At 38.8% G+C, this 25,789-nt stretch overlaps 1 protein-coding gene across 6 annotated transcripts; it reads left to right on the forward strand.

The window, feature by feature from the left end:
• Positions 1–4,125: 4,125 nt before the first annotated feature.
• Positions 4,126–22,771, forward strand: LOC140927452 (uncharacterized). Of its 6 annotated transcripts, none has more exons than XM_073377102.1 (3): positions 4,126–4,262; positions 19,101–19,258; positions 20,339–22,771. In XM_073377102.1, exons 1-3 carry the CDS (start codon positions 4,216–4,218, stop codon positions 21,568–21,570), a joined length of 1,437 nt encoding a protein of 478 aa, XP_073233203.1. In that variant the 5' UTR covers positions 4,126–4,215; the 3' UTR covers positions 21,571–22,771. The 6 variants fall into 6 exon arrangements, with proteins under 6 accessions (XP_073233203.1, XP_073233204.1, XP_073233205.1 ...); XM_073377103.1 differs by lacking the exon at positions 4,126–4,262 and adding an exon at positions 4,743–5,143; XM_073377104.1 differs by lacking the exon at positions 4,126–4,262 and adding an exon at positions 10,011–10,421.
• The last annotated feature ends 3,018 nt before the right edge of the window (positions 22,772–25,789 follow it).

The following is a 25,789-nucleotide window of genomic DNA, read 5'->3' on the forward strand; positions in this document are numbered from 1 at the left end:
TGAGCTTTTGTGCGAAGTCCTTTTGCTGGATCGTTTCTACATTTAAGCCAAAACCGTAATTCTTCATTTTTCAGCTGTGCTGGATTTCTTCCAGCTAAAGATGACCCGGGAATATCTTCTTCGTTAAGGAAAACGGACATGTTTACCTATAACTTCTTCTATGATCTGTAAGTGTTATCCTCCAACGCCTCGTTTCCACGTTTGGCCGATCACTCGTCCCAGGACAGCCGCCATTTGTGAATACGGTGTATACGTTGTTGTTAATTTTTTATCTCAGTTAATTTCTATTTTTCCATTGTTCTTGGGTATGGTAATGTTGCTAATGAATTTGAAACAAAGGAAGAACAAAAATTAGCTAAAGTAAAAAATTAACTGCAACATATACAATCATCAGCCTGTCATCAACTGTAAAAAAAAAAAAAAACATTTCACTATACCATTTGACCAGCAGGCTTTCTGTTCCTAAAGTTGAACTTCCTGATAGTTTATATCGAATGAATGGTTCAATTTAAGTTGTAACCATGCCCCCCTTGAGCATACCCCGCGGGGATTTGCGTTTTTTTCTTTCCTGGAGGTCTATTCCCTACCCCCGAGCTCCTGATCAACCTCAAATACGTTTTTTTGGGTACATCTTTTTGATCTGTAAAAAACAAAATGAGACATTTTCACAACTTTTATAAACGTTTTCCACAGTTTGTTGAGAGAAGGATAAATGACTGTCATGTAGTTAAAACATGAACAATAAATTTGAAAACGAAAGCAAAGAAGAAAAACTCTTAAACTGAAGTGCCTCCTTGATAGAATGCATCATGAGAACACTGGACTGAATCTCTGTTTATCTTTACATTAAAAGCCTTGAATCTGTTTTCATATGAGTGTTCTTTTTATTAAAGCTACGCTGAAGAAATATTTCTGTCCTTCTTTTCCAAAAATTAAAATCCATCCGAGTACGCATCATATGCTCAATCGTTTCAAATTTTAAAATATTCCTTTTAATTGATAAGTTATTCCTCTCCAACCACTCTCCCACAAACTCCTGCATTTTTCCTTAAAAATACATAGTCTTGAGGTCCACAGCCATCGTAGCCTGCGAGCAAGCTCTTATTGCGGCTTTGCCGCTCACTCACGCGTACTTGCGCGGCTCACTTCACTCGCCCAAATAGGAGAGCTTACTCACAGGTTACAGCCTTCGTGTAAACTGTGCGAGAAAAGACATGTACTTCATAAAATCGAAGGGAAGATATTTTTGATTTGCCGGGGGGAATGGTAATGGGTCAAATTGAACCATGCATAAAATGTATACACCTACGTCGACATTTCATAGAGACTTGGGAGGGAGGGGGTGGGCTGCATTGCTTGAGTATTCCCTCAACAGAAAGCCTGCCATAGGCTCGTAATAATTTTGTTGCATGGATCTCACTCATTCCAACTGAAGATGCCCTATTACGGTGATATATCCTTAGTGAAATTAAAGTTATTAAACATTTAGACGGGTTTTCTTTAGGCTAGAGACAACAGAAATTGGGTGATTACTGAATAAAATTAAATATGTTTAGCAGGGTATTTAATAATAATCAGTAGAAATTGGCTGGTGAGTTCTGAAATAGTGGAGGCTTCTTTTTCAAGAAAGACGGCCCAAGGTAAATGGGCAACATTTTGTACCACTTGCTTAAGCTTTTATTCCCTACCAAACTGTCTTTTTTCATTGCTTTCATTATGAGATGAATGGTCTGAATGGTGAGGAATTGACAGTAAAGTTTACTGTCAACTCGCCATTTCAGTTTTAACTCTCTGCCATTTGGCTTCCTCAGTAATTCCTCAGTAGTCTGAAAAAACTAGTCATTTAATTGAATCATTCATGTACAACTTGAAAAATGCCATCACACTTCACTCCGAGCTTCTTCATTATTTACTGTGATTCAAAATCGTTATATTTCTTCTTCAGATGATTGCTGTGACCCATTTGCCTCACGTACATAAATTTTGGGCGGCATTATTTTTCTTTAGTGAAATTTCCGCAATGCTGTACTCTGGTGTAATTCCCATGAAGATAGTTGAGGATTAGCAAAGTCTATAGTGATCTACATCAATTCCCTCTCACTCTTTAGCAGACTGGTTCATATATTTACCCCTTTTAAGTTTTTATGATATTTAGTTTGTTTTCAATTCACCAGGTTTTCACCAAAAATTTAACCATGTAATTCGCCCTTTAAATGAGCAGTTAATCAGACCCTTGAACTAAAACTAGGCATCAAACGAGTCATGACCTGTTTGAGACTAGAATTTTATCCCGTTCATGCTCATTGATGTCAGCATACCACAAATTTTAATGGTGTAACAATTGGATTAACGGATAAAAATTCTTGGATCCTTCCCGCGTAGTTAAGTGACGTTTCTTCCATGAGGCTATTCTTTCTGCGTTTTTTTTTTCTTGCATCGGCCAAACTACGTATGCGACTTGCTAAACAGATTTTCAGCTTAAACTGGTAAGAGGAAGAGTTGCATTTTGTCTGGACAGCCACAAAGAAGACGCCCTTTCAATTCTAAAATCAAACTTTCCGCATTTTTTTATTCGACGTATCCTACACAATTTGATCACTGTCTGGTTCAGCCGCAATTTCGCATTGACGCCAGTAAATCTGTCTGGGTTGTTACCATTTCTCCTGTTTTCTGGTCGCCTGCGTGCTTGTGCAGACGTCTCGTATGTCTCCTATTTCCTTTGCTGCTGACCCTTTTTCGCGAGTCTGCACTCGGCGCAGACTACAGTTTTCTGGTGTCCTTGTCAAAGGTGGCAAATTTCGCAAGGAATGGTTTAGCAGTCTTGATACTGAGATATTCAACATTGACCGGGTGGTGAAATTATTAGGCCCAGCTCTGTGAAGTTCATTTAATAATAATAATAATAATAATAATTTTTCACCAGGAGACTCTCACCAGGGTGATTTTCAGAGAGATCGTGAAAATAGAGATAAGAATATAAAAAGATAAAAAGAAGTGTAACACGATAAAAAGCCACAATAAAATTCCTACACTAAGAACCTAAATGATATAAAAATTAGCGCTAAAAAGTCACGAGGTCATTTGATTTTAACAGTCGGGCTAGCAACACTGCGACGATCATTTCTTCATTTTCAACACTGAAAATAATTAAGCTTAAAAGACTCGAGGTTATTTGATTTCCTTTCCTTAAATTTTTATGGAAAACTTTTTGCAGTTTGGCACAGTTCGTTATCCTATGTTTTTTTTTTCTGACCACTTTCCGATAGAAAATAAAATAAAAACAAGTAAAATATTACGTCATTACATCTCCTTAAAAGCGTTATGAATAAAATTTTAGTCAGATGATCGGATGATTAGAGGTACGACTACGTCTCGGCCCCAGTCCGACGAATGCGAGAGTGGCCTATAGTATTGCGAGATGTGATTTGCTATTGTTTTGAAAGCATTTTAGAAAATGTACGTTCAAAATAGCTTGTTCACAGACTCTTTATTTTCTCTTAAGAGATCGTCGAGCGGGCTATGTTGAAGATGAACATTAATTTCAGTAATTAAAGGAGGCGTGATTATTGTTTCGTTTTGAGCTCTGTTTGTTTACTTTCTATTCCGACAAACGAAACGTGTTATCAGAAACGAGGCGGACTGGACTATTATCGACTGGATTTTTGAGTATTAAGCAAGGTTCACGATGTCTAAAGGCGGTGCAAATAGACGCAATTATAATTACCATTGTTGTAAACAAACAAAAAGAATCAGTTATATCGCTGACGCACTAATAGCTAGAAACAAGACGGATGGCTTTGCATAGCAAAATAACAAAAAGTAACTTAATGTGATTAAAAACAACAGTACTAGATGTGGTTTGAAGCTATTCTGAGGTGGTTCAGTGGTTAATTTTCAATGCGTGAGAGGTGAAAAATGTCTCAGTAAATGATAAAAGCTAATTTATGATCTCCTCCCTTTGAAGATCCTTTTCAAAGGCTAAACTCTGACACCTATAATCAATAGCAGACACAAACAATTAAAAAAGCCTTGTGATATTAATAAATGTCACGTTGCCTTTTAGAGACTAAAATCGATCAAGCGTGATGAATGGCTAAATGACATGAAAAGGACTTTAAAGACAAGCACTTCGCGATGTTGTTCCAACAGCTGTAAACAAACACGAAAATGGAACAGATTGGAGGCAAAAAACAGCACTGATACCATGGTCGAATCATGTGGCAACGCGCAAACTCAACAGTTCAGAAACAGCGAATTAAGAGGTATGCATTGTACAAGCCGGACAGCTCATTGAAGTGTCCGCTCGTTGACGCTCACCATTTTGGTTAAAACGCCTCAAATATGCGGTTAGATGGGTTAGCGTTTCAAACATTTTGTATTCCGCAATCAAAGTGTAATATCGCCTTTTTGTGTCGAACATCCTCGTGCTGTGTTCCTGCGGAATCTTGATTCATGGCGCGCTCAGAAAAAATTCTTTAGTAGATCGCTTGCAGCTGTATAAGGCAAATCTTTATTGAAATATCGGGTCAAGTGAGTAGTGTTTTTATTCCTTGATTTTCGGGTTGTCATTATATAATCATTAGCAGAATAATCAGCGTCAGGTGACGTCGAAGCTCACCACAAAAATCGACACTGTTTTTCACAGGAAATTTTTTGTCGTTTCCGATCCACTAGATTTCCTATAGACAACGAAAACGTGCTCGAAAGCGTTACTAATGCTCATTTGAATTTCAATTTTTGTCTCTTAAAGACTGGTAAAACCGCGTGGCACAAACTTTTGTCTCTTTGAATTTCATATCGAGTATTTTTATTTTTATTTTTTTGCCGCGGAAACACTAAGCAGGTTTAGTCCTAAAGTCGACGGGGTTCTATTTACAAACACCAGGCCACGGCAACTTTATACCGAGAGAAATCTCGAATTTACATTCCTCGAGTGACTGTCTCAGTTCTGTTAGCGAGTGGCCTAAGCACTGACCTCTTGCGTGGCTCATTTTATGGCGGTGAGAGCGTACACGGCAAACATGAACTCTCCCTTTGAACAGAAACCTTGGACTTGGTAAACTCGCTGTCGCCTTTCTCAAAGTCCTGGTGACGGAGCGGATGATTGCGACGTTGATATCAAACTTATCGCTTGACTGTAAAGGTAATAAGTGCCGTGTTAGGTTACTAGATCTGTAGCTGATTTGATACAAGCGTTTTTGTTGCTTTTGCAAGCTGGCTGATAACATTATCAGCGTTTTGTTTATCATCGCCGATAATCAATGGCGCTTTTAGTCCGTGCGTCTGTTGTCGTTAGTATAGAATGGTTTGATTGATTTTTAAGCCTCATATAACCTAAACATGTTTACTCAATTTTGTCACAAGCATCGCTTGTTTCGACAATCTCGAGTAGTCATGAGCCAAAAACACAACTAGAAAGAATCGTGACGAAGGAAATGGCGTTTTAATTTTTTGGACTCTTCTTATTTCCTGATGTCGTGAGAGGAAGTCGATCGTGGATAATAAGAAATGACATAATTGTCATAATAGGCGCGAAATATTTTGTCACCAGAGACCATCTTCCAACTATTCAACAGGGGAGGAAACAAGATTTACTTTTTGCTGAAGGCAGGATGTATTTTTACGTCATCAAATAATATTGCTGAAATCTCGTTCCGCATGATACTCTGCAAAGCTGTATAGACTGCAAAAATTCAACCTTTTGTCTAGTGCACGTTGTTATCCGCTAGTTTTAAACTATCCGTGGTTTGTCATTCCCGGCATAGTGATTCTAAGGACTGTCAGCTTTATTGATGATGATAAAAACTAATTTATAAGGTAATTTAGGTGAAAAAATGTCCTCCGTCTTTTCATTGAGCCTGCCTACAGTGTGACATCGCGGAATGGCGGCCTTCGACCAGGTGGGAAAAATTCAACTAACTGGGGGCTAGGATTTATTTTTGTCTCCTCTCTTTCTCGTAACGTGGGAAAAAGTTAATTATGATAAGTACTCATTGTTGGTAATCATTATTTTCTATTTTGTGGTCACCTCATTGTTTTTGATACAAACCTTTTGTACAAAACATATTCATTGTTCAAATCAAAAAGGAAACAGAGTCACGACTGAGTTCATTTTGAAAATGAAACACTAAAAAATTGCAACATTAACATAGTTAGATCTAGATTTTCAATTTCTAGACACGCCTCAGGAGGCCTTTCCACTCCATAGACTCAGAGAAAGAAAGTTCAGACAGTCGATTTCATTCGTTTGACGCGCATGGCTGCATGGAAAAAGGCGTTGAAAAAACTGAATAGCCTATAAAGTATCGTACTGTTAGCTCCGTCGTACCATCGGCAGGCGAATGGCTGACTAAAAGCAAGTAAAGTTAGGGTTCCTTGGATTTCCGGGCATACATTTAAGAATACCAGAGGGTGAAAAAAGTAGGATTGTTTATTAAGCTAAGAAATGGAGTGATCTCAGTGAGGGGTCTTTTTTTCTCTGTAGCTTTTTTTGTTCGGTCGCTTGGAATATTGATGATTATTGATGTTTTAGCCCTATTTGCAGCTGGTAGGTGGCGAAGGTCATATTTAATTCTGATTTTACCGTTTTTTACTAAAATTGAAAATTTAAGATGAATACAAAAGTTGATTTTATCAAGAGAGAATGTTATCAAGACAGAATGAGCCATTCTCACTTGATTTCATAAAATACCAAACGGCGAAAATAAGTGTTGCAGTGTAGAAGTTACCCTGCGAGGATAGTCTCCTTCCATCTTCCTAGATAAGTCGGGAAGAGGAAGGATCTCTTCCCGGCTTATCTAGGAAGATCGAAGGAGACTCTGCTCGCTGGATATGTAGAAGTACGCTTAACAGGTTTCATTTCATATACCCAGTGGGGGGTACTCCCTGTAATGGACCGCTATAGGGGGAGGCCCTGCCCGAACGAAAGAGGTACCATTTTCAGGATTCAGGTATATGAAAGGGTAGGCCGGGATTTCACTAGTTGAAGTATATAAAAGGGTGGGGAAATCTGTCATTTGGGTCTGTGAAAAGACCTAAAAGAGCTCTTGTAACAGATGGATTTTATGGCTGTGGAAAAGTCGAGAAAATTTCCTGGTTTTGTGATTTATTCATATTATAAAGATAATGCTGTTTCATTTTGTTCGGCAAAAAGGCCCAAAAGAACAAACAGATGCATTTGAAAATGTCGAGAAAACGAAAATTTAAAAATTTTAGGTTTCCTTTTTTTCTACGAAAAAATATGAAAATGGAACTACAGAAAATCATTGGCAATTTATTAGATAGGCTTCGAAAATTGTACATGAATGGGACGGTCATCTAGGAATTTGTAGCCGTCCTCAAGTAACAGAAACTCTCGGCAATGATTGCTTCTCGGAACAGATATTTTACAGAAAACAGTCGTTGGGTGCCCCTGATATTTCCTTTGTTGTTACTCGAAAAGGAGATGTCTGCGGGCACGTAGGCTCTTGTAATACTCGAGAGTTACAAAGGCATTGCAAGCTTTGGAGCAGTGTAAGAAAAGCAGTCTAACATCAGGCATGAGGGTCAAATGAAATTGGCTTTCAAAGCATAGGTCGTAGACGGGCTTTAACTGTGGCGTTTAATATCTGCTTGCGTGGTGGCTACTTTTTAATCGATATAAATGGTCTTTCCTTCCTAATCATTTCTGATTTGCGTCTCTCTTTTTCCGAATGTACTGTGCAGGAGCCCATAAAGTGGCTTTCCCAGCGTGTCGTCCCGAGAAGATTGATTCAAGTCTTTCACAATTAACCCTCAGTTATCTACTTGTATTTTATTAAATTTCCCTCGGCTTTAATCTCGTTTGCTTGATCGTCTAAAAAACAAAATGGTCCCGTAAGGACCTCCCAGAAATATAAGGTCAGCCACTTCATTAATCATGATGCGAAACGCACACGACACCGGTCCAGAGGGAAAACACCTCAATTCTTACGCAGCAGTTGCAAAAAAATTTTATAAAGAAGGAAATTAAGGAGGTAACTATTTCCTGCGTTCTTATAGAAGTACCTTTCCTGTCTCTGATTTCATGCTGTACTGAGTCAATAACAAGCGCTGTTCGTGGTCAATCATCAGCAAAGAGAGGCTGAAGTATCTCTTAGTTTGCAACCATCTGGAGACTTCGCGACAAAATTCAGGACTGACAAGTTCCTTTCAGTGTTCTTTGCTGTTACGTTTTTTTATTTTTCATGTAGTTTCGCGTGTAAAAGAGAACAGGGGAATGTCGCCCACAGGCTTTTCAATCCTTTACGTTAACAACATTGTGGCTTCATCTTTACTTTGAGCGTCCGGAAATATTCGCGTGAGACGTATGGATACCTTTAACCTTGGCTTTTAGCTCAAAACAAGATTCATTAGCAGGCCGCAAACATGAAATATCTGACATCGCCTGACACTTCGTGGGCGCTATCTTGGGGGTAATTCCTTAACTTTTTTTCCCCGAGATACTACTGGGAGTTACTGCCATGCTGTGGTGGATCGAATGGAATATTTTTGAAACAACAGGCTGTGTTCTAAAGAAATTACATGTAGACGGCCTTGTAGTTTTTTTTCTTGACTCTGAATGACTTTTCATTCTATGTGTTTCTTTGTCAAGCTTGTGGTAAACCCCACTTGTTTCGAGATTAAAACAAAGCAACCACTTAGATTGCTACTACAAAATAATAGCGATTAAAGTTAAGACAAAAACATGGACAATATAAACAAATTGTATGCTATCTTATGTATCAGCATGTAAATTTTAAGTAAATTTTTCAGTGTTGAGCGCTATCAGGCCTGATTTCTAAAGTTCGTTTGCAACTTGTTAGTTTGATTGTCTACCCTTGATGTAAGAACTAGTTTTTACGGGTCACTTTTCCACATACCGCTTATAATTTGAGGTCATGTCAAAAAATCTGTTTTGATTCAAAAATCACAGTCGATCGTAGGCGTTCATCTTTAACATCAAGAAAACGCCCTAAGTTGAAACAACCACAAGGTTTTTAATACCGGAAATACGACATTAATTCGGTAGATACGGGACATACATTTTCCTGATTATAGTATTTGGAAAAGAATTTAGGCCATTTTGGACCCGATTTGAAATTCCTTATTGTCGAGAAAACTCATTGTCTTCGAAGAGATTAATAGAACGTAAAGTCTTGCGTTTAAGTCTCTTGATATCATAAATCTTAAGGGTAACAATTCTAACCTAAAGCTTTTCAGCCATGAGGCTTGCCTGATATGCTCTGTAGTTCGGTTTTATCGTCCCGCGCATGGCTGGGGCGCTCTCCATCTCATAGACTGCGCGCGAGAGAAATCCCTTTGCAGCTTTAGAAAATAAATGATGAAAACGGCTTTCACTGCGTAGTGTCCTTTTTGTTTTTACCTTCAAGGAAATACACAAAATACAGAAAGGATAAATACTGATAGTCCTCGGTCAGGCACTAGTACACTTGTGATTGTGACTCTTCAACTATCTGTTGCACTACGGCAAAGCTCAGCTTTACGCTCTCACGACGTTTTTTTAAGGTGACGACTTTCCGAGTTTGTGTGCAACACTACCGGCGACATTCGTGATCTTTGATACTTGGCGGATTGAACACGTTTCTCTCGGCTTTTAGTAACATTAATGCCAATGTAGCCGGGGTCAGAGCTTTTCTAAACCGCATTTATTGCGATAACAAATTGATATTCACGCCGCTGTCAATCCCTTTCTGATAAGTGCCCTGAATTACATTTTGTATTCGATTTACCATCTTTCTAAGTTGGAAAAAGTTCGTAGACTGAGAGACAGTCTGTCCTAATAAAACGTTTCCAAATTGATGTAAACGAGCTTTTGATTGTTTGGGCGTGACTATTGTATTAAAGGCTATTATCTGATAAGTTTGTTTCTCTCCTTTTTTTCACTGATGATGCTGCACCTGGCTTTCTTTTGTGGTTTTTTGGGGGGTCAAAGGGAAATCCAAAATGAAAATTCACTGCACCGCAAAGTAAGGCACAATGTACTGCCTAGCTGAAAATCTGTTAATGTGGAAAATTCGGTTTTATCAAACACTTTCTTCACTGCTTGTAAACACAGCCGGGTTGATAAGGTCACAGGCTTATTTCTCATAACTCGGCTGACTTTTAATATAGCTTCCATGAAAGGCGAATTAGCACTTAATCTGAACAGTCATCTTCGGCGGTGGACCAAGTACGGATTTTAGTACTTAGGGAAATCTTTTTCCTTATTATGCGAGCTATTTTTAATCTTTTAATCCGACAAGGTTTCATTCTCAGTCAAGTTTTTGTTACAGCTTTACGTGGTTCAAAGACGACCGAAGGTTTCGCTATAAATCACGTCTGAACGATGCCTTCGATTCTTGTTACATGTTGTGTCGCTCGCTTGTTTTTGTCGTCCGCATGGGAAGTCTTTGAAGTATAAGGTAAGCTTGATTCCTATCTGCAAGGGCTCGCGAAATCTCGGCCATAATTTCACCAATGAATTTAGTTTTTCAATGTTTATTTTGCTTTACGCGAGTGTCGACTAACACGGAGCACATAACTGTGTTTTCTGTTGCTGTTTATTTCCTTGTATTTCACATTCCTCTACTAATCTCTTTTCATGAGATAGACGTGGTCGATCATCAATTTCTTGATTGATTTCTAACCTGGGAAGGGTACGGATTGCCCGTGTGGGGGAGATTGAGGTTATTTTGTCCGCCTTCTTCTTGACCGCGAGCGGTCGTCCTTCTTTCCTGCCAGGCGCAGCGAGCGAAAAAGTGAAAGTGTGCAAATTAATGGTAAAAAGGAGGAGAGATGGGGCCGGAGAGAGGAAATTTTTTTCTTCACTTGGGCTTCCGCCATCGTTCCTCGCCCTTCACACGCAGAGTGACGTGCTCTCGATCTCCGTGACTCAAAAGAAAAAGTTTAGCCTCTTCTGACCTCGACTCCCATCCCCACGGGCAACTGCACTCTCCGTGGATCACCCGATGAAAGACAGCATACTACGCAAATCAAACAGAAAAATACGGGACCGGGACCATTCTTCCTTTCTTTTCTTGGTGTATGTGTATGGCGTCCACTGATCACCAGTAACATTGAAACTGTTAAACGTCTTGTTTATTCTCAACATTTTTGTTTTTCCAAGATCTATTAATCCACCGTTCCCAGGTTCTCTTTCCTACCCTCTCTCTCTCGCTCCGTAGGGACGGGTAGGAGAGAACCCTGGGAACGAGTAGTCTAGAAGTTGATTTCCTGTTGAGGCCGAACACTCCGTTAGAAATACCAACACGTTTTGGAAACTTCGTTATGGTTACTCTTGACCTTCTTCAGCCATGTATTTTACTGTGATAAAAATGGAAAATAAGTTATTGACAAATCCGATTATATGGTTTAATTTTTTTCTCCTTTTCGAAGCTGGGTCATGGTTAAAGCTATTTAGGCATGTGTCTACTCGAAGCTCGTAGCGATTAGGGTATTTATAGGATTTAACTAGTTGACGACCATCCGGCAAATTTTGAATGCAACCGGGTTATTGTCATGTTCTGGAAAAAAAGTGGTACCTTATGAAAATATCGTTTCATATGAATGGTAACTCCACAGGATTTTATCCACATACGAAAAAGTCCCTACAAGACTCTGCCATTCATTCTGGAAAAAAAAAGAGCGAGAACTGGGGAGAGAAAAGGGGCCCTAAAATGAACATCCAGCCCCATCCCCAAAGTTTGTTGTTCAATTTTATTTTCTTTTAAGATTATAGATGAGCAAACATAAAATTACAGCCCCCAGTTGTTTTTAAAAGATGGATAGCGCTATCCACCTGATAAATCGCTATCCAATGGATAAATATTAGGGAAACCAATTGCACTATCTGATGGATAATGATTTATCAGGTGGATAGCACTATCCACCTTTTACGTTCAATAAAAAACGTGTATTTGATAACAACAAGAAATAAATTTATCTGCACATCACAAATTGGATCTTAGAGGGCGGCACGAACTTAGTCTCTTGCGTTAATTGTCTTATGATGGTTAAAGAAATAAAGGAGGATTATTATTTTTAACTTGTATCGAAGCTATTCTGGTTTTTACAGACTGCGGGAAGTATTTTTGGCCCAAAACGACCGAAAATAGTTTTCACCGAATGTCTAGCTTTCGGGCAGAATTCGCGTAAGTGTGTATGTGATAGATTTAGCCATGTTTTTGTTGCGTAAACTATTAAAACAACGATGCTTACGATACTGAAAAAAATCGGCTAAAATCTTTAAATAAGTGCTTATTTATAGGTACCTTGAAAGCTTACAGCCGCGGGTGGCTTCGACAGAATCGTGGGCGCTAAAAGTTTTGAAATGATTGAAAAGGAAAACCTCTTTTTCAGCGATTTTAACAGGCTGCTTGCAAAGATCTTCAATTTCCCTGGATACTACACGTCTGCAGCAGACTAGATTTTAATGTAAAGCGTCATTTATTTCTGAAAGTTGTCGGCCAGCCATTGAAACCAAAGACTCCTTTCTATTAAATTGTGCACGCATGATTAAACGCGCCTTGACACGTAGTTGAAGACTGGCAAATCTGTTATGGAAACACTTTGAAAATGAAAATTTAAGGTCACTTGTAAGTTTTCGTCAATAGAAAGGCCAAAATTTATTTAAAGGCGTAAATGCAGCAGAGAAACTTATTTGTTTCGTACGTTTTTGACGTTTATGGATGGCATGATTAAAAAAAAAAAACCATGGCTAGCATCTTGAAAACTTCTAGCCCTCTTCTTGAGTCTTCGATGAAAATGGCAGTAACTCAATGATACCTTATTTTTCTACTTTCTATAAAGATTTCTCTGGCTTCATCTCACTGGTAATCTAGTTAGCAATTCATGCATGAGCTACTGAAATGAAGAAAGCTCAGCACATTATAAAAAAATATATATTTTATGCTTGTAACGTTCCGCAGTTTCTAGTTTGTATAATTCGTTGCGAATAATTTCTTTAGTTGTTCTCTCGCCGTTTGAATAGATTTTTTATGAGCTTGTTATTAGATACTATTTTAGCTCATTGCCTATTTTTTCGTTCGCCTTCTTTGAGCCTTTTATTAAGAAACGCAAAACAAAAGGAAGGACGCTATCTCCAAACCCATAGAACTTCCTGAAAACAAATTGGTTTTTCAGTGGGTGGTGTAGTCATTGAGCAATGGGATTTGAAAAATCCTGGAGAAATACCTTAATTTTATTACTATTTGCTAATCTTCTTGCAGCGGTTAGCTTGTTGGAACGGCACATCTATCTTATAAACACTTTCCGGTCAAGAAATTTTTTTCGGTAAAACCTCTCGTAAATAAATTCGCTGAATGTTAAGTCGCATCAAAATCCGAGCATGTTGGAAGGAACAGCGATTGTGTGGCGACAATATTTGGAAAAAACAAGTGTTGGAGTGGATGGTGGTGAGACACATAGATCTCAACTTGATTCAAATGCCGATGTTAAAACTACCATGACGGTAGTTGCTTGCGAAATTAAGCGAATAAAACGTTGCAATTTATTTCCGCTTTTCTTTTTTTCAAAAAAAAAAAACCACGGTCAGAACTTATAGCCTAATCTTCTCCCTTTTTCGTCTCGCGGAAAAAGTCTCTTTTTACGAAAAGCCAGTTGGAAAACATAATTTTCTTTGGCGTGTTGGCGTTGGAAGTAACATCTATGCGATAACGCTTTTCTCTTTCCGGGTCAAGAGCCACATAATTATCTCTTTATAATACTCTTATCACAGTTCAAGTTACTGGTTGACGGGGTCTTTGTATTGTAACGAGAAATTACTTGTTAGTCAGGTTAGTAAATGAACCATGGATGTGTGCACTTGTCGTGGTAAGACTCGACCGCCCTAACTTTAAAATAATAATGAAGATTCATCCGTACGAGTAGCTCGTTAAATGTAACAGCTGATAATAAACTAAGAACGTAGCTTAGAAAATTAAGCTTTCGATCAAGCGCTGTGATTCGGCAAAACTCTAGCATCAAGCGAGAGCCTGGCAAGATTAGTACGGGGTTTGATAGTTGACATGTCCCAGTTGAAGGTTTCAAAATTCACCTTTGTTTTAAGTGCTTGATATTCATTGTTGCCTTGACCCTTTCACACTCTTTTTTTATAAGGCTGTTGTTTTTCCGGCCCAGGTTGAATATTCTTATTTTCCGACGATTTTAGGCTGACAATATTCTTGTGTTATTCTTAAGTTGCATTTTAAAAAGAAAAAAAAATGCGGTTTGTTCTTTTCTTTTGTGCTGTATACTATAGATATATATTTCATGTACGGTTCATCGAACTGTCATTCAGTTAGCATTCAAAATTGGGCTGTAGCTAGTGCAAGATTCTTCGTTTTGTTGAGTAGTTTCGCCGTTGAGGGGAAGCAATAATTTTATACGGTTAAGTTGAAAACATATATAGTTCATATTTTCAACACATAAAATTATATCCTTCTCAGTATCTCAGCCTCGGGTTTATTCTTCAAACATTCTAAAATTTCGCTGATTTCAGCCTCGATACTCTTGTGAAATATCAAAAAAGAGTGAACATTAAAAACGAACAAGCTCCTCTCTTATGGTTGGGTGAAATTGCTATGTTATTTTCTTTGAGACATTTTCATAGTGATGCACGATAAAATATTAAAGATTGAAACTAAAAGAAAACTCTTTCTCGCAATTTGTTACCAATGCTTTGGAGAAAGTAACGGCCCAGGTTAATCGAATTTGTGAGTTTTGAGTCGTGTTTTTATGACCAAATTGAGAATCCGTTTTTTGACCCTCGACCCGCAGTGGCAGATAAGTCTTTCATTTTGTGTTTATTCGCATCTTAACCCCACTGGTAACGAACGGGGCAGATTACTGTCAGAGGCAAACAAACACAACGTAGATCGCTGCACGAAAGAAACAAAATAACTAGTGTCCTGTGGTTTATTCTCTCATCTCCAGGGGAGAATCATAGCGGTAATGTATTCCCATCAGTTGGAAGAATACTTTGGCATTTTTCCCTAAGTGTATACTGCACAGCGTGAAAAGACAGCCAGCGAATTCGATCTGTTAAATCCTTTCCACACGCGCGCCATTTGTTCTCATTCTATTTGACATTTTCCGAGGCTAGACGAACGCTTGAAACATCAACGTTAATTAGCTTGGCCAGAAGTCTATAAACTGCAAGGAATCGAAGCGACATACAAGTAGGTATGATATCATTTTGTTCTTTGAAGTTTAGATCGATTTCACTATTCTTTAAAAGTTGCAACTGTTTCTCCTTCGACCTGTAAAACCATTTGTGGTTTATCTGAAGAGAGTGGTTGATAAAAAGCTTCTTTCAAACTCGTTCTGATCTTTAATTTAAGATCGAAATTGAGTGACCAGCTGTTAATTAGCTGCTTCGCTAAGGAAGCGAGCTATGTGGAGAGTAATCTTAAGAAGTTCTTCACTGAATAATCTCAGCGTGGTACTACTAACTGTAGCGATTTTCCTTGTAAAAATCTTTGCCTCTACAAGAAAAAGACAGAAAAACACGATTGTATTTAATTGCTTCTGTTTTTTTTATGAATACTTGAGTTTATTTGAGTGAATAATGCTCTAGTTCTCTCAGTGGTTGACCCTATGTCGCACGTTTCTGACAATGTTTGCGTGATTACAAGAGTGATGTTAATATATTTTTTATTTTTGTTTCATTGAGCTGAGGGGCGTGCGATAGACTTTCTGTTTGCTCAGAAAACAAATGATTCTTTTACATTGGCGACAAATCGAGAAGATATTTACGCAGACATTTATCGATGACACTTTCGGTTTTTGAAAAGCTTAGTCGGAAACTCTAGAGGCGCATCTCGGCTTCAAAGGGATGGTTAAAACTTCCTGACCCTGGGTGAAAATAAAGACAGGAAAAAGCCCGAAACTGCCTTCGCAGCGTGATACAATTCTTGCTGAATTGTTAACAAAAATTTTGAATATATATGATCGTATTCTCCAAGGCTGATCACCGTTAATAAATCCTGAAATTTAAACGCTGTTTTTTTTTTATAAAGGACGCACTAGATAAATGTGGAAGTTATGTTTAGTGTTACAGATGCGTGCGCCTTTTTCGGCCAATGAGCCTGAATAGGTTTTCTTTTGTGGGGGAGGGGGGAGGGGACTAGGGCTATCGAGAAGATCTTGAAATTTATTTTTCACTGTATTATTATTGGCCGCGCGCTTCAATTGTCCAAATACAGGATTAAATTCTTTATAGTCAATCGTGTTTATTTTTGTACAAATGAATTCCTGCTAAACGTTTGAAAATGAGGCTGTCTAGATTTGTTGTGATAAGTGAGGTAATTAATTTCATCCTCGTGTCTAAATTCCAATCAATTCCACTTTCGATTGAATTTTTGACAGTGGTAATCCACCTTACATTAAATTAGAACCTAAGGCAAAGCAACAAAATCAGTGCTATCATGCCGATAATTTCGGAAAAAGTTTCACAGTTTTCGAACACAGCCTTACACGTTAACTATTGTGCCGATTTGCGCGTTTCCTCGTTCGTTTTGTAAGGTTATCTATGATCTTAACGCGGAACACGTAATAACCAAGGTTATCTATGATCTTAACGCGGAACTCGTAATGAATATAAAGCGTTCAGAGTTGTCTTTTGTTCTCTGAATGCTTCCTGAATTTGCCAAAGAACATATGTGATTCATTAGTCTCTACCATTTCAACCTGCTAAAATCGTAATTGGAGAAAAAAAAAAAACCTTCATTTAAACTATAGACTAATACGGTAGGCGTCCATAATCTGTTTTCGAGATAATTTGTAAAGTATTATTTTTATGCGCATTTACTAGAGAGCCTACCCTGGGTTCCGGAGAATCGGGAGCCGAACCAAACCGTAAGCACGGTTTATTTCTGGTATTTTGAGAACACTCCTCAGGAGCCAGGGTACAGAGAGCCCAGGTAACTCGAGATACAGGTACATTCAAAAGTGCTGCGTTTATGTGTTCGTATCAGTACCGTTTTTCTGTCATATTGTTGTTTTTCGTTCAAAGAATAATTTCGCTAGAAATTTTTTGCTTATAGGGAAGAAAACTTCGACGGTAACATTCGCAGACTTCGAGATAATAACCACATTACATATGGCACATTCGACTTGAGGGCTGCTGTTGAAATCAGCCATAGCGGCCAGTTGCTGCTATGTTAGACAATTACCATAAAGTTCGGGTCGTTACTTTCGTATTTAGCAGCCTTTTATTTCATGTTATTGCTTTTTAAATATATATTCAAAAAACTGTTTGATTACGCTGTGGGTATTCACAGACGAAAGGAAGACTTTTTGAAGAAAAAAAAGATGTAAGGTATCTTTTGAGTTACATAAAGGAATGTCCACAATCATTATAACCGTTAAAAAATAAATCTATAATTTTCCTTATTTCTAGCAAGAAGGGAGATCACTTTTGAAGTCGCTGCTCGTAAGGTCGTTATTTTCAGCAAGTCATTACTGTTGTAATTTGCTCTCACCTGTTAACTTTTTTCGCTACTTTCGAAGGCTTGCTACATTCGGGGGGTCGTTACTTCGGGAACTTTACGGTAGTGGCTGATTTTTTTTTCTTTTTTCAAGTTCAAGTAGGAATATTCTAGCATTTTTGAAGCCATGGCGCACAGTATCGCGTTTTTTTTTATTATTGTACCCACTTATACAAAGCAACATTTCACTTGTCAACGTGAAATACGTATAAATAACAGTGCAAGGGGCCAGCGGTGCTTTGAATGTTGGCAAAAGCTTTTAAACTGACATCATATCCGGAGATTATTGGGGTATCTGTGACTGAGTTGCCTTGCGGCTTATGGTTCGGAAGTTTTGCCTCCGCACGACAAAGAAAAAGCTAAAATAACCAAATCTATTTTAAAAAGCTTAGACAGAGTTAAGGAAATTTTACATGTTCTGTTCTTTTTAAAAGCGGGCTAATCCGCTCATGTGACTAGATTAAAAGCAAGGTGAGGTTTAGAAATAGAGTTTGTGGTTCTTTGTTTTGGTTTTGAAAGGTTTTAAACCAGTCATGAAAATTTTTGTCGCTTTTATTCCATATGCGTAATCTCATTCTGATTGAGATCGTGGAACGATAAAATTAAGTGGTGTTGTAGTGTCCTTTACTTTGACACCTGTTCTTGGAGAAAGCTAAGCATTGGAATACAAGACTTAAGGTTTGCCATGTTCTTTGGTTTAGTTCTTTGTTGTTCATATTTGATTACAAGCTTTCTCCAACTAGAATTATCTGCTTCTCTGGCATGTTTCAGTCGTTTTTTTGTGTGTGAACACAGCATCAAAAGGGTGGAAACCCTGTGAGTTGTTGTTATTGCTTTCGTGTGGCATTGTGCGCTGGTTCGCTGACGAAATCTTTCACTTTGACCATTAATTTGAAAGCCTCTGAGCGCGGGTACATTCCTGTGAGGCAGGAATAAGCAGTTCTAATTATTGAGTTTATGAATGAATTCCTAAACTGTAACCATTTCAATGAAAAGCTTCTGAACAGTACTTTCTAGTGATACTGTTAATTGTGTTGTTCAAGGTGATTCTAGACTGCAAAATAGTCCTCATTTTTGCGTATTCAAGTAGGCGCAAACAGTCAAACAAAAGGTCTGGAGCGAGGCTGAAAACCGAGAGTGAGACTAAGACTCTTACGCTACGCTAAGCCTATTTTGAGTTAGCCCGCGGGGGCAGATGCTTTTTTCGGCTCTTGTTTCTGCGAGTGAACCAAGAGCCGAAAAAAGCGTCTGTTCTCTGCAGGCTAATTTTGAGAAAAAACCGACTATTTTGCAGTGTAAGGTGATTCAAATGATTCATTTTGTGTTTTGTGGATGAAATCTTTAAGTTAAGATTCTTTAGGTTTTATTTAAATAAACTGAGCTCCTGGTGCAAAGTGGCTGTAACTTTAGATCACAGCATTCAGGCGTGTCTTCTCTCTCGCGCGTGGCATGAGAGCATTGTGCGCGCCTGGTGCAGGCCTTTTCATGATGTGTTTGTTAAACGCCCAAGTTGTAGATCATTGTGCTACTATGGAAAAACCACTCTGTAGGGAAAAACAACTACCTACAGTGTTTCCTCCGTTCTGTAACATATATTTCTATTATTTTTTGCAGTTTCTATCGCCTACTCCTTGTCTGTGAGTTGTATTTTGTTGACATGAGGCCAGTTTTAAGCCATGCCAGAAAGCTTAGAGTGTTATTTCTACTTATAGCATTATCTTCCTTTTTAATCATCGTATACGAGGGAAGCATTCTCATGGTATCTGACCACGGTAAGTACTTTTTTTGTCGCGGGAGGGCGGAATACTCCGGATTTCAAGTGACGGGAATGATCGAATGGGTGCAAAAATCAAAACTCTAAAAAATCCCTGGATGAAAAATTTACCCCCGAAAAATCCCATGCCGAATTTTCCAGTAGGCGTTAAATGATATAATACGAAATTTAAAACCGTTAGAAATTGAATGAAGTGTTTGTTTCTTCGTAACACCATGTGAATTTATCATACGCGGGCACTACCACGAATCCTCAAATTGTTTTGAATACCCCAAAAATCCCTACTTAAAACAAGCCAGCCCATGAAAATACTTGCCAAATATTCCTTCCCAAAAAAATCCTGGAATCGAAAATTGCAAACCCCAAAAAATCCTTCGGTCATGCCCGTCACTTGAAATCCTTAGTACCCCCCCCCCCCGGGGGGGGGGGTTTGTACGTTTTAAAACCTTGCACTAGTTTTACTAATGAAATAATTGTACATGTTCGCCCCCCAAACATGAAGTTAAAAATAGATAAATAAAAACTTACCGCCTCGTAACAGGGTTGGAAAGATTTCAAGGTACGCTCTACGGCCGAGTTTTTTTAGGGCAAAATTTCGAGCGCGCGCACACAAAACGGGAGAAGGGGAGAGGCGTGTAGCCCTCGCGCGCTTTATAAAAACCAACCAGAAACCAACTGGCGCCGGTCATACGGGCCAAGGTTTGAAAATTAAAAAGCGTTTTTAACTGATTTAACTCTCTGAACTGATAACGATTATCTAGGTTCGAATCACTGTCTATTTACAAGAGGTGTATAATCGACTAAAAATAGCGTGACCTTGTTCCTTTGAAAGGTTCAGAGTCTCGTTGGAGAACTGAAACGTGGTAGTCATGGCGGCTTTATATAGAGCCTTTTCACTCACGTGTCCAGCATCTATGCTAATTTATTGGAACAAAATAAAGTGTTTACATAAGAAAAGAGTTCAACTCCCACAGGACTGGTTTGGAACACCAACATGGCCGCCGGGACGTCATGAGAAAGCGCTCTATTGGTGAGAAAATGGTCAGATAACATCTTTATTTTTTGTCTTTCTTTTCAGTTGTACGTTTGCCAAATTATATGCGTCCGAAAATTGTTGCAAGTGTCAAGGATTTAAGACAAGATGGGCTCCAGAATACTCTTATGAGGAAAACAGTCCACGGCCGAGCTCTTAGTTCACTGGATAAAGAGAAAGAATCCACTTCAAAAGTACCGGAGAAACAGAGATCGCTTCTTTGCGGGACATCATGGCAAAAAGACTACATAAAGCTCCACGACGACATCTTGAAAAACCGTAGACCTCCCAGATACCTGGTATATTTTTGTGGTGGTAAGAGATACGGCTGCGGCGGTTACGGGAATCGTTTGGGGGCAATGACCTCTCTACTTTATCTGGCTGTTATTACGAATCGGGCTTTCATCATAAACTGGAACACCAGTGTACCACTAAGTGACTATCTTCTACCCAAGAACATCAACTGGAATGTACCCTTGTCCAAGCTGGCTCACCTAAAAAAGAATTACCATTATTGGGGAAGAGGAGATCCGCAGATGGTCACCGGAGATTATCATAGATCAGCGTTCGATTTTAACGCTTTTCGTAGCTGGGTAGAGGGAACAGATCCTGAATCGTATTTAAGCTCGCCTGTAGAAATCGTCACGAGTTTGTGGTACTTTGCCCCGAGTTTTCGGCAACATAAGTTCGCTGAACGTTTGGCAGACAAATTTGGAACAAAACAGCGAGGTCATCGGTACTCGCTCGTAGGTTGTGCGTTCGATTTCTTATTCGAACGAAGATCTGCGTTCGAGAACGCTTTATCGTTGGCGCGCGAATCGCTGAAATTTAAGCCTGGCGTGCCAAAGATTGGGATTCACGTCAGAATGGGAGATGCGTCGTTCAATGGGGAATCATTAGATCAGAGGACTACAAATTTTAAGAAATTTTTCAGCTGCGCTAAGAAGTTTGAAAAGTCCATCATGAGAACGAGTTACCCAAATGTTAGCCGAGAGGACATTAAATGGTTTTTAGCGACAGACAGTTTGGATGTGAAGCAGTTCGCGTTGAGAAAGTACCCCGACAAGGTACTAACGTTATCTGTAGAAATTGAGCACATAGATAAGAATGAAGCCACCAACAACGGGATGCAAGGAGTATTACTCGACCATTTTCTACTGTCAGAGTGTGACTTCTTGGTCATGTCTGACAGCAGCTTTAGTAAAACAGCGCTTGGTTTGAATTTTCATTCGACGGTGGTCAGTACATTCGGCGAGAAATGCAGGTATCTCACGTGACCAAGGCTTTTTCATGGCGATGAGCTCAGTAAAGTATTACAGTTCACGTTCCCTGTCCTGACGATCAAAAGAAGCAGAGAATTGTACACAAACGAGGAGTTGGTTCAAGTCCAAGAGGACTGAAGGAGCAACAGTCTTTGAAACTGTCTCTTACACTCCCAAGAAACAGTGAAGAAATTAAAGAAAAGATCCCTGAATTCATCTGTACAGTGGTGCCCACCAAAGGCCGTCTGGACGCTCATTGATTTCTTAATTGGAAAAAAAAAAGAATGGAAAAACTAAGTAATATATTAAATAAGGTGTTTTCTTTTCCTGTCAGGTACAAATTTGAAAAGAATTTTCTTTTACAAAATAACATAAAAATTAATGAAAAGACTGGCGATGTGCCGTAGCCATTTTCCTCAGTGTTCTGTCAAATTCTTACCAAAGACCAGCCATCGATTTCCTTACACGTTACACGAGTTTTCCTCTTTGTTATTCTCATTTTCTACAGTTGTCGTTTTCTCATTATTTCCATCTACAACCAGGACTCGTTCAGTTTAAATGTTTTCTGCAGTCTTTCATAAAGGCGCCTGTTCGTTCTCTTCGTAATGATATCAGTCGCGCGTCTAACCTGAGATCAGTTTCCATTTTCGTTTCGCTTTTAAAATTACATTCCGGCGGGCATGTAGCCGTTAGAGAGAATGTATGAGAACCGCTAAAATTGGGCCTGATCTCAGGTTATCGCGCGTCTTCCTCTTTTTCTTCTCTTTTCTTCTCGGTTTTAAAAAATATAACGCAGTTTCCTACTATTTCAGCCCACGCGATAGAAATGAACTACAAATTAATATGAAATGAATCCCAATCGAACAATGCAGCCGATTCAATTCACTGGGTATACCCCTGTTTTGAGTCAAATGTTGATTAAACATCAAATTTCACCTATGATAACAGATAGTCATAAAGGAAACTAAGTAGGGGTGAGTTTACTCCAAGGTAAAAAGAAGCCCTTTAGAGATTTCAGTTTAGTACTCACCCCCTCATAATTTGAACATTCTGTGACGATAATGTGAAGAAAACCAGTGTTCTAAACCGTACGTGTGCACATTGCCGTGAAAATCAGATGTAAAAAGCTTTTAAAAGTTGCTATTTATTTATTTTGAAGATCAGAACATGTAAGATAGATATACGAGTGTTTTAAAAGTAAAATTTCTCATTTCAAGCATTTCCAGTTTGTCTTTTGTTTTAATGTGGGTGGTGATATGAGGTGCTTCCTAGAGGCTGTTTTCATTTTTTTTTTTACCAGAAAACCGGGCGGGTGGATTCTCCCTCATATAAGCTATATAGGTATGTGCCTCCCCATCGGGTAGGGTTTTTGTGCTGTTTTGGTTTGAAAACGAGAATACATTTTGCCCATTTTGGTCTCGAATCGGGTATGATTTCTGAGGGAACTACGGGAGCATATGAGCGTATTTGTTATGAGTAAGAAAGAAAGAGAAATATGCCAATTTGAAATGAATTTGAAGAAGTTTTTTGTTTGCGCCCTAATCTGAGTAATGATAACATAATTTCTGCCCAAAGGCTAGGTCTGAAAACGGGTATGGATTTTAGAGGTCTGATCTGAGAACGGGTGTGGAAAATTTGGTCTGAAATAGGGTCAGGATTTGGAGAACAGGGTGGCAAACCCCACTAAGAATTTCCAGGAGTAACCCCCCCCCCCCCCCCGGGCCAGAAAAAAAGGTAAATATATAAATGTGCTTACAAGCCGTGGCAAATTTTATGACCAGAACCAGGAGCTCATTTTCAGGAAAGAGAAATTGCTACACTAAGCTCATTAAAGGCCTTTTTCACTGACTATTTTGATTTTAGACACATATGAATGCACTTTTTCCATTAAATGGAAGTACCACTGGATTTTTTATCAACTTACAGATCCAGGTATCCATAGAATAAACTGGATCTGTAAGTTGATAAAAAATCCAGTGGCAGTATTTAGAAAGGAGTCCGCGGTATTCAACCGCTCATTTTTCCCCACTGTCCCCTCCCCTTATCACAAGGACTAGATGAGTGTCCCACCCCACCCCACCTCTCCACGCTCTGGATCCCCCAATGGGATCAGCAGATCAATCAACCTCATGCCCATGGTGTCTGTTTTTCTTGTGCCCTGGAGCGAGAGCATTTTTGGCATTTTTCTTGTTTTTACCTTTTCTTTAACTTTTTGCAGTTGACAGACTATTTTCTTCTTGTAGTTGTTTCCTTTTTCTTAACTCATTGCCTTATTTTAACACTGTACCTTATCTCAGTTTTCTCTGGGAGCAAAAATTGCATCATTTGATTCGATATCCTTATTTTTCATCTAGGAAACAAACATGTTATTCCCCCTCAACTTATTCTTCTGGTTTAACAATAATTTTCATGTTGCATAATCAGGTTAAGAACATTGCTGCTTCCTGGACTCAAAAGGTCTTACATAGCAACTGTTTTCTAGTTAAGCCACATCCCAAGAAAGATTCTTCACTCAGTCTTCAGGTGGACTCCAGGTGGAGTGACACACCATAAAATAATGAATTAGCCAATGATTCATGGCCATATCACAGGCACTGCCATGTTGGCTTTAGCTGAAAAACAAAGAAATACACAGGCTACCAGCACTCCTTCTTTGTTCTTAATCTTTCAAGTGAAATGTGTGAGGAAGAAAATAGCCTGTGAATACAGCCGTGTCTCCTCACTCCTAGCTCGCCTGTGTAGCAAGCCTTTCTTAATTCTGTACGAGTTTGATGAGAAAGTTGGGACAAGGGAAAAAACAGGCAATGATAGGGGAGGGGGAGGGGAGAGGAGTATATATAAATTAATATATTTAAATACATTGGTTTAATATATTAACCACATCGAACTGCAGCAAGTTGTTTTAATTCTCTACCTTTTTTGACAACCACTGCACCAAACATAAAAGTTGAAGATAAAAATTAATCATGAAAAATTACATCTTGTTATGATACACATAACCTATAAAAATATACTGCTAATCTCCCCTGTCAAGCCCGATCTGGACATACACAGTTTTTCCTTGAGAACTGTACAAGCACATGTTGCTCATGTCATTCCATAATATTACGATTTACTTGTGTACAATTTGTAGCTAAGATGTGTCACAGTGTTGCAAAACACCTTTTATGATATTGCATTACAATTGAAGACACCTATTACAAATTGTGATAATCTTTCTTCAAAAAAGAGGGAATCATTTTTCATACATAAGGTCAGGTTTTCCCCTTACTTTTGTTGTCAAAACTTCCCCTTTTTTGCATATGAAACATAGTTATTCCTGTTAAAAAAAAACAAAAATTAAAACTTACTGCTCCAACATCCCAAATAGACCTTTTCTGCATCCTGCCCCAGGCAGTGAATACACACAATTTAACAAGGTCAAGGATGGCTGGCCAATAGGCCCTTTGCAGCTAGTCATTCACATCATACAGTGAAACCCCACCTTATGGCCACCTCGGTAATACGGTCACCTTGTTATTACGGCCACTTTTTTTTGGCTGCCTGTCAAAACTGCCATACATTTCCTTGTAAAAAACAACCCTTGTTTATATGGCCAATGGCCCATTGGTGTCCGTACGTATTAATAGGGTTCCACTGTAGTTAATAAATTGGAATGGTTGTGAAACCCATTAGATGCCTTTGTTGTATGTTTTTTTGGACTTGAAGGTGCTTAAAGGTCAATAGCATTCCTAGCATTTTTATCTTATTGACCAATGAAAACATACCTTTAATTCATTCCGTCACAATTTGCCAATAGAAAACAAAGGATTTTGTTGTCTTTCATAACCAGTCTCCTCTAATAACTATGTTCACATACCAATAGTACAAAACCCCCACGTTGGAGAGAAAGGGACTCACTGGGACAAGACAGACAAAAGACTAGCATCATTTAAAATAGTTATTTTGTCCGTTAGTCCATCTTACTCGCTGTGTTTCTTGCTCTGCAGTGGGCCCTTTTTGTACCTCATGAATGTCTAGCCTCAGTGGACCAGTTCCATATAAATCACTGTTTTTTTGTAGTCCCAAGCCTTGAGTCAGGGCATTTGTACACAGGAATCTTCACAGGTCAAGTGTACCCCAAAGATGCCAGTAACGAATTTATCATTCAAAAGTTGAATCTGTTGGTAGTTATAGACTTAAGATTAATCTTGGCATTCTGTATGCGTAATGAGCGGTGAATTCAGACATGAGG

Source organism: Porites lutea, chromosome 2 (assembly GCF_958299795.1).
Source record: "Porites lutea chromosome 2, jaPorLute2.1, whole genome shotgun sequence".
Classification (NCBI taxonomy): Eukaryota; Metazoa; Cnidaria; class Anthozoa; order Scleractinia; family Poritidae; genus Porites; species Porites lutea.

Coding starts and splice junctions, on each gene's coding strand:
- LOC140927452 (XM_073377102.1), top strand. CDS start 4,216: ATGTGGCAACGCGCAAACTCAACAGTTCAGAAACAGCGAATTAAGAG. Junction 4,263..19,100: donor CAGAAACAGCGAATTAAGAG/GTATGCATTGTA, acceptor TATTTTTTGCAG/TTTCTATCGCCTACTCCTTG. Junction 19,259..20,338: donor TCTCATGGTATCTGACCACG/GTAAGTACTTTT, acceptor CTTTCTTTTCAG/TTGTACGTTTGCCAAATTAT.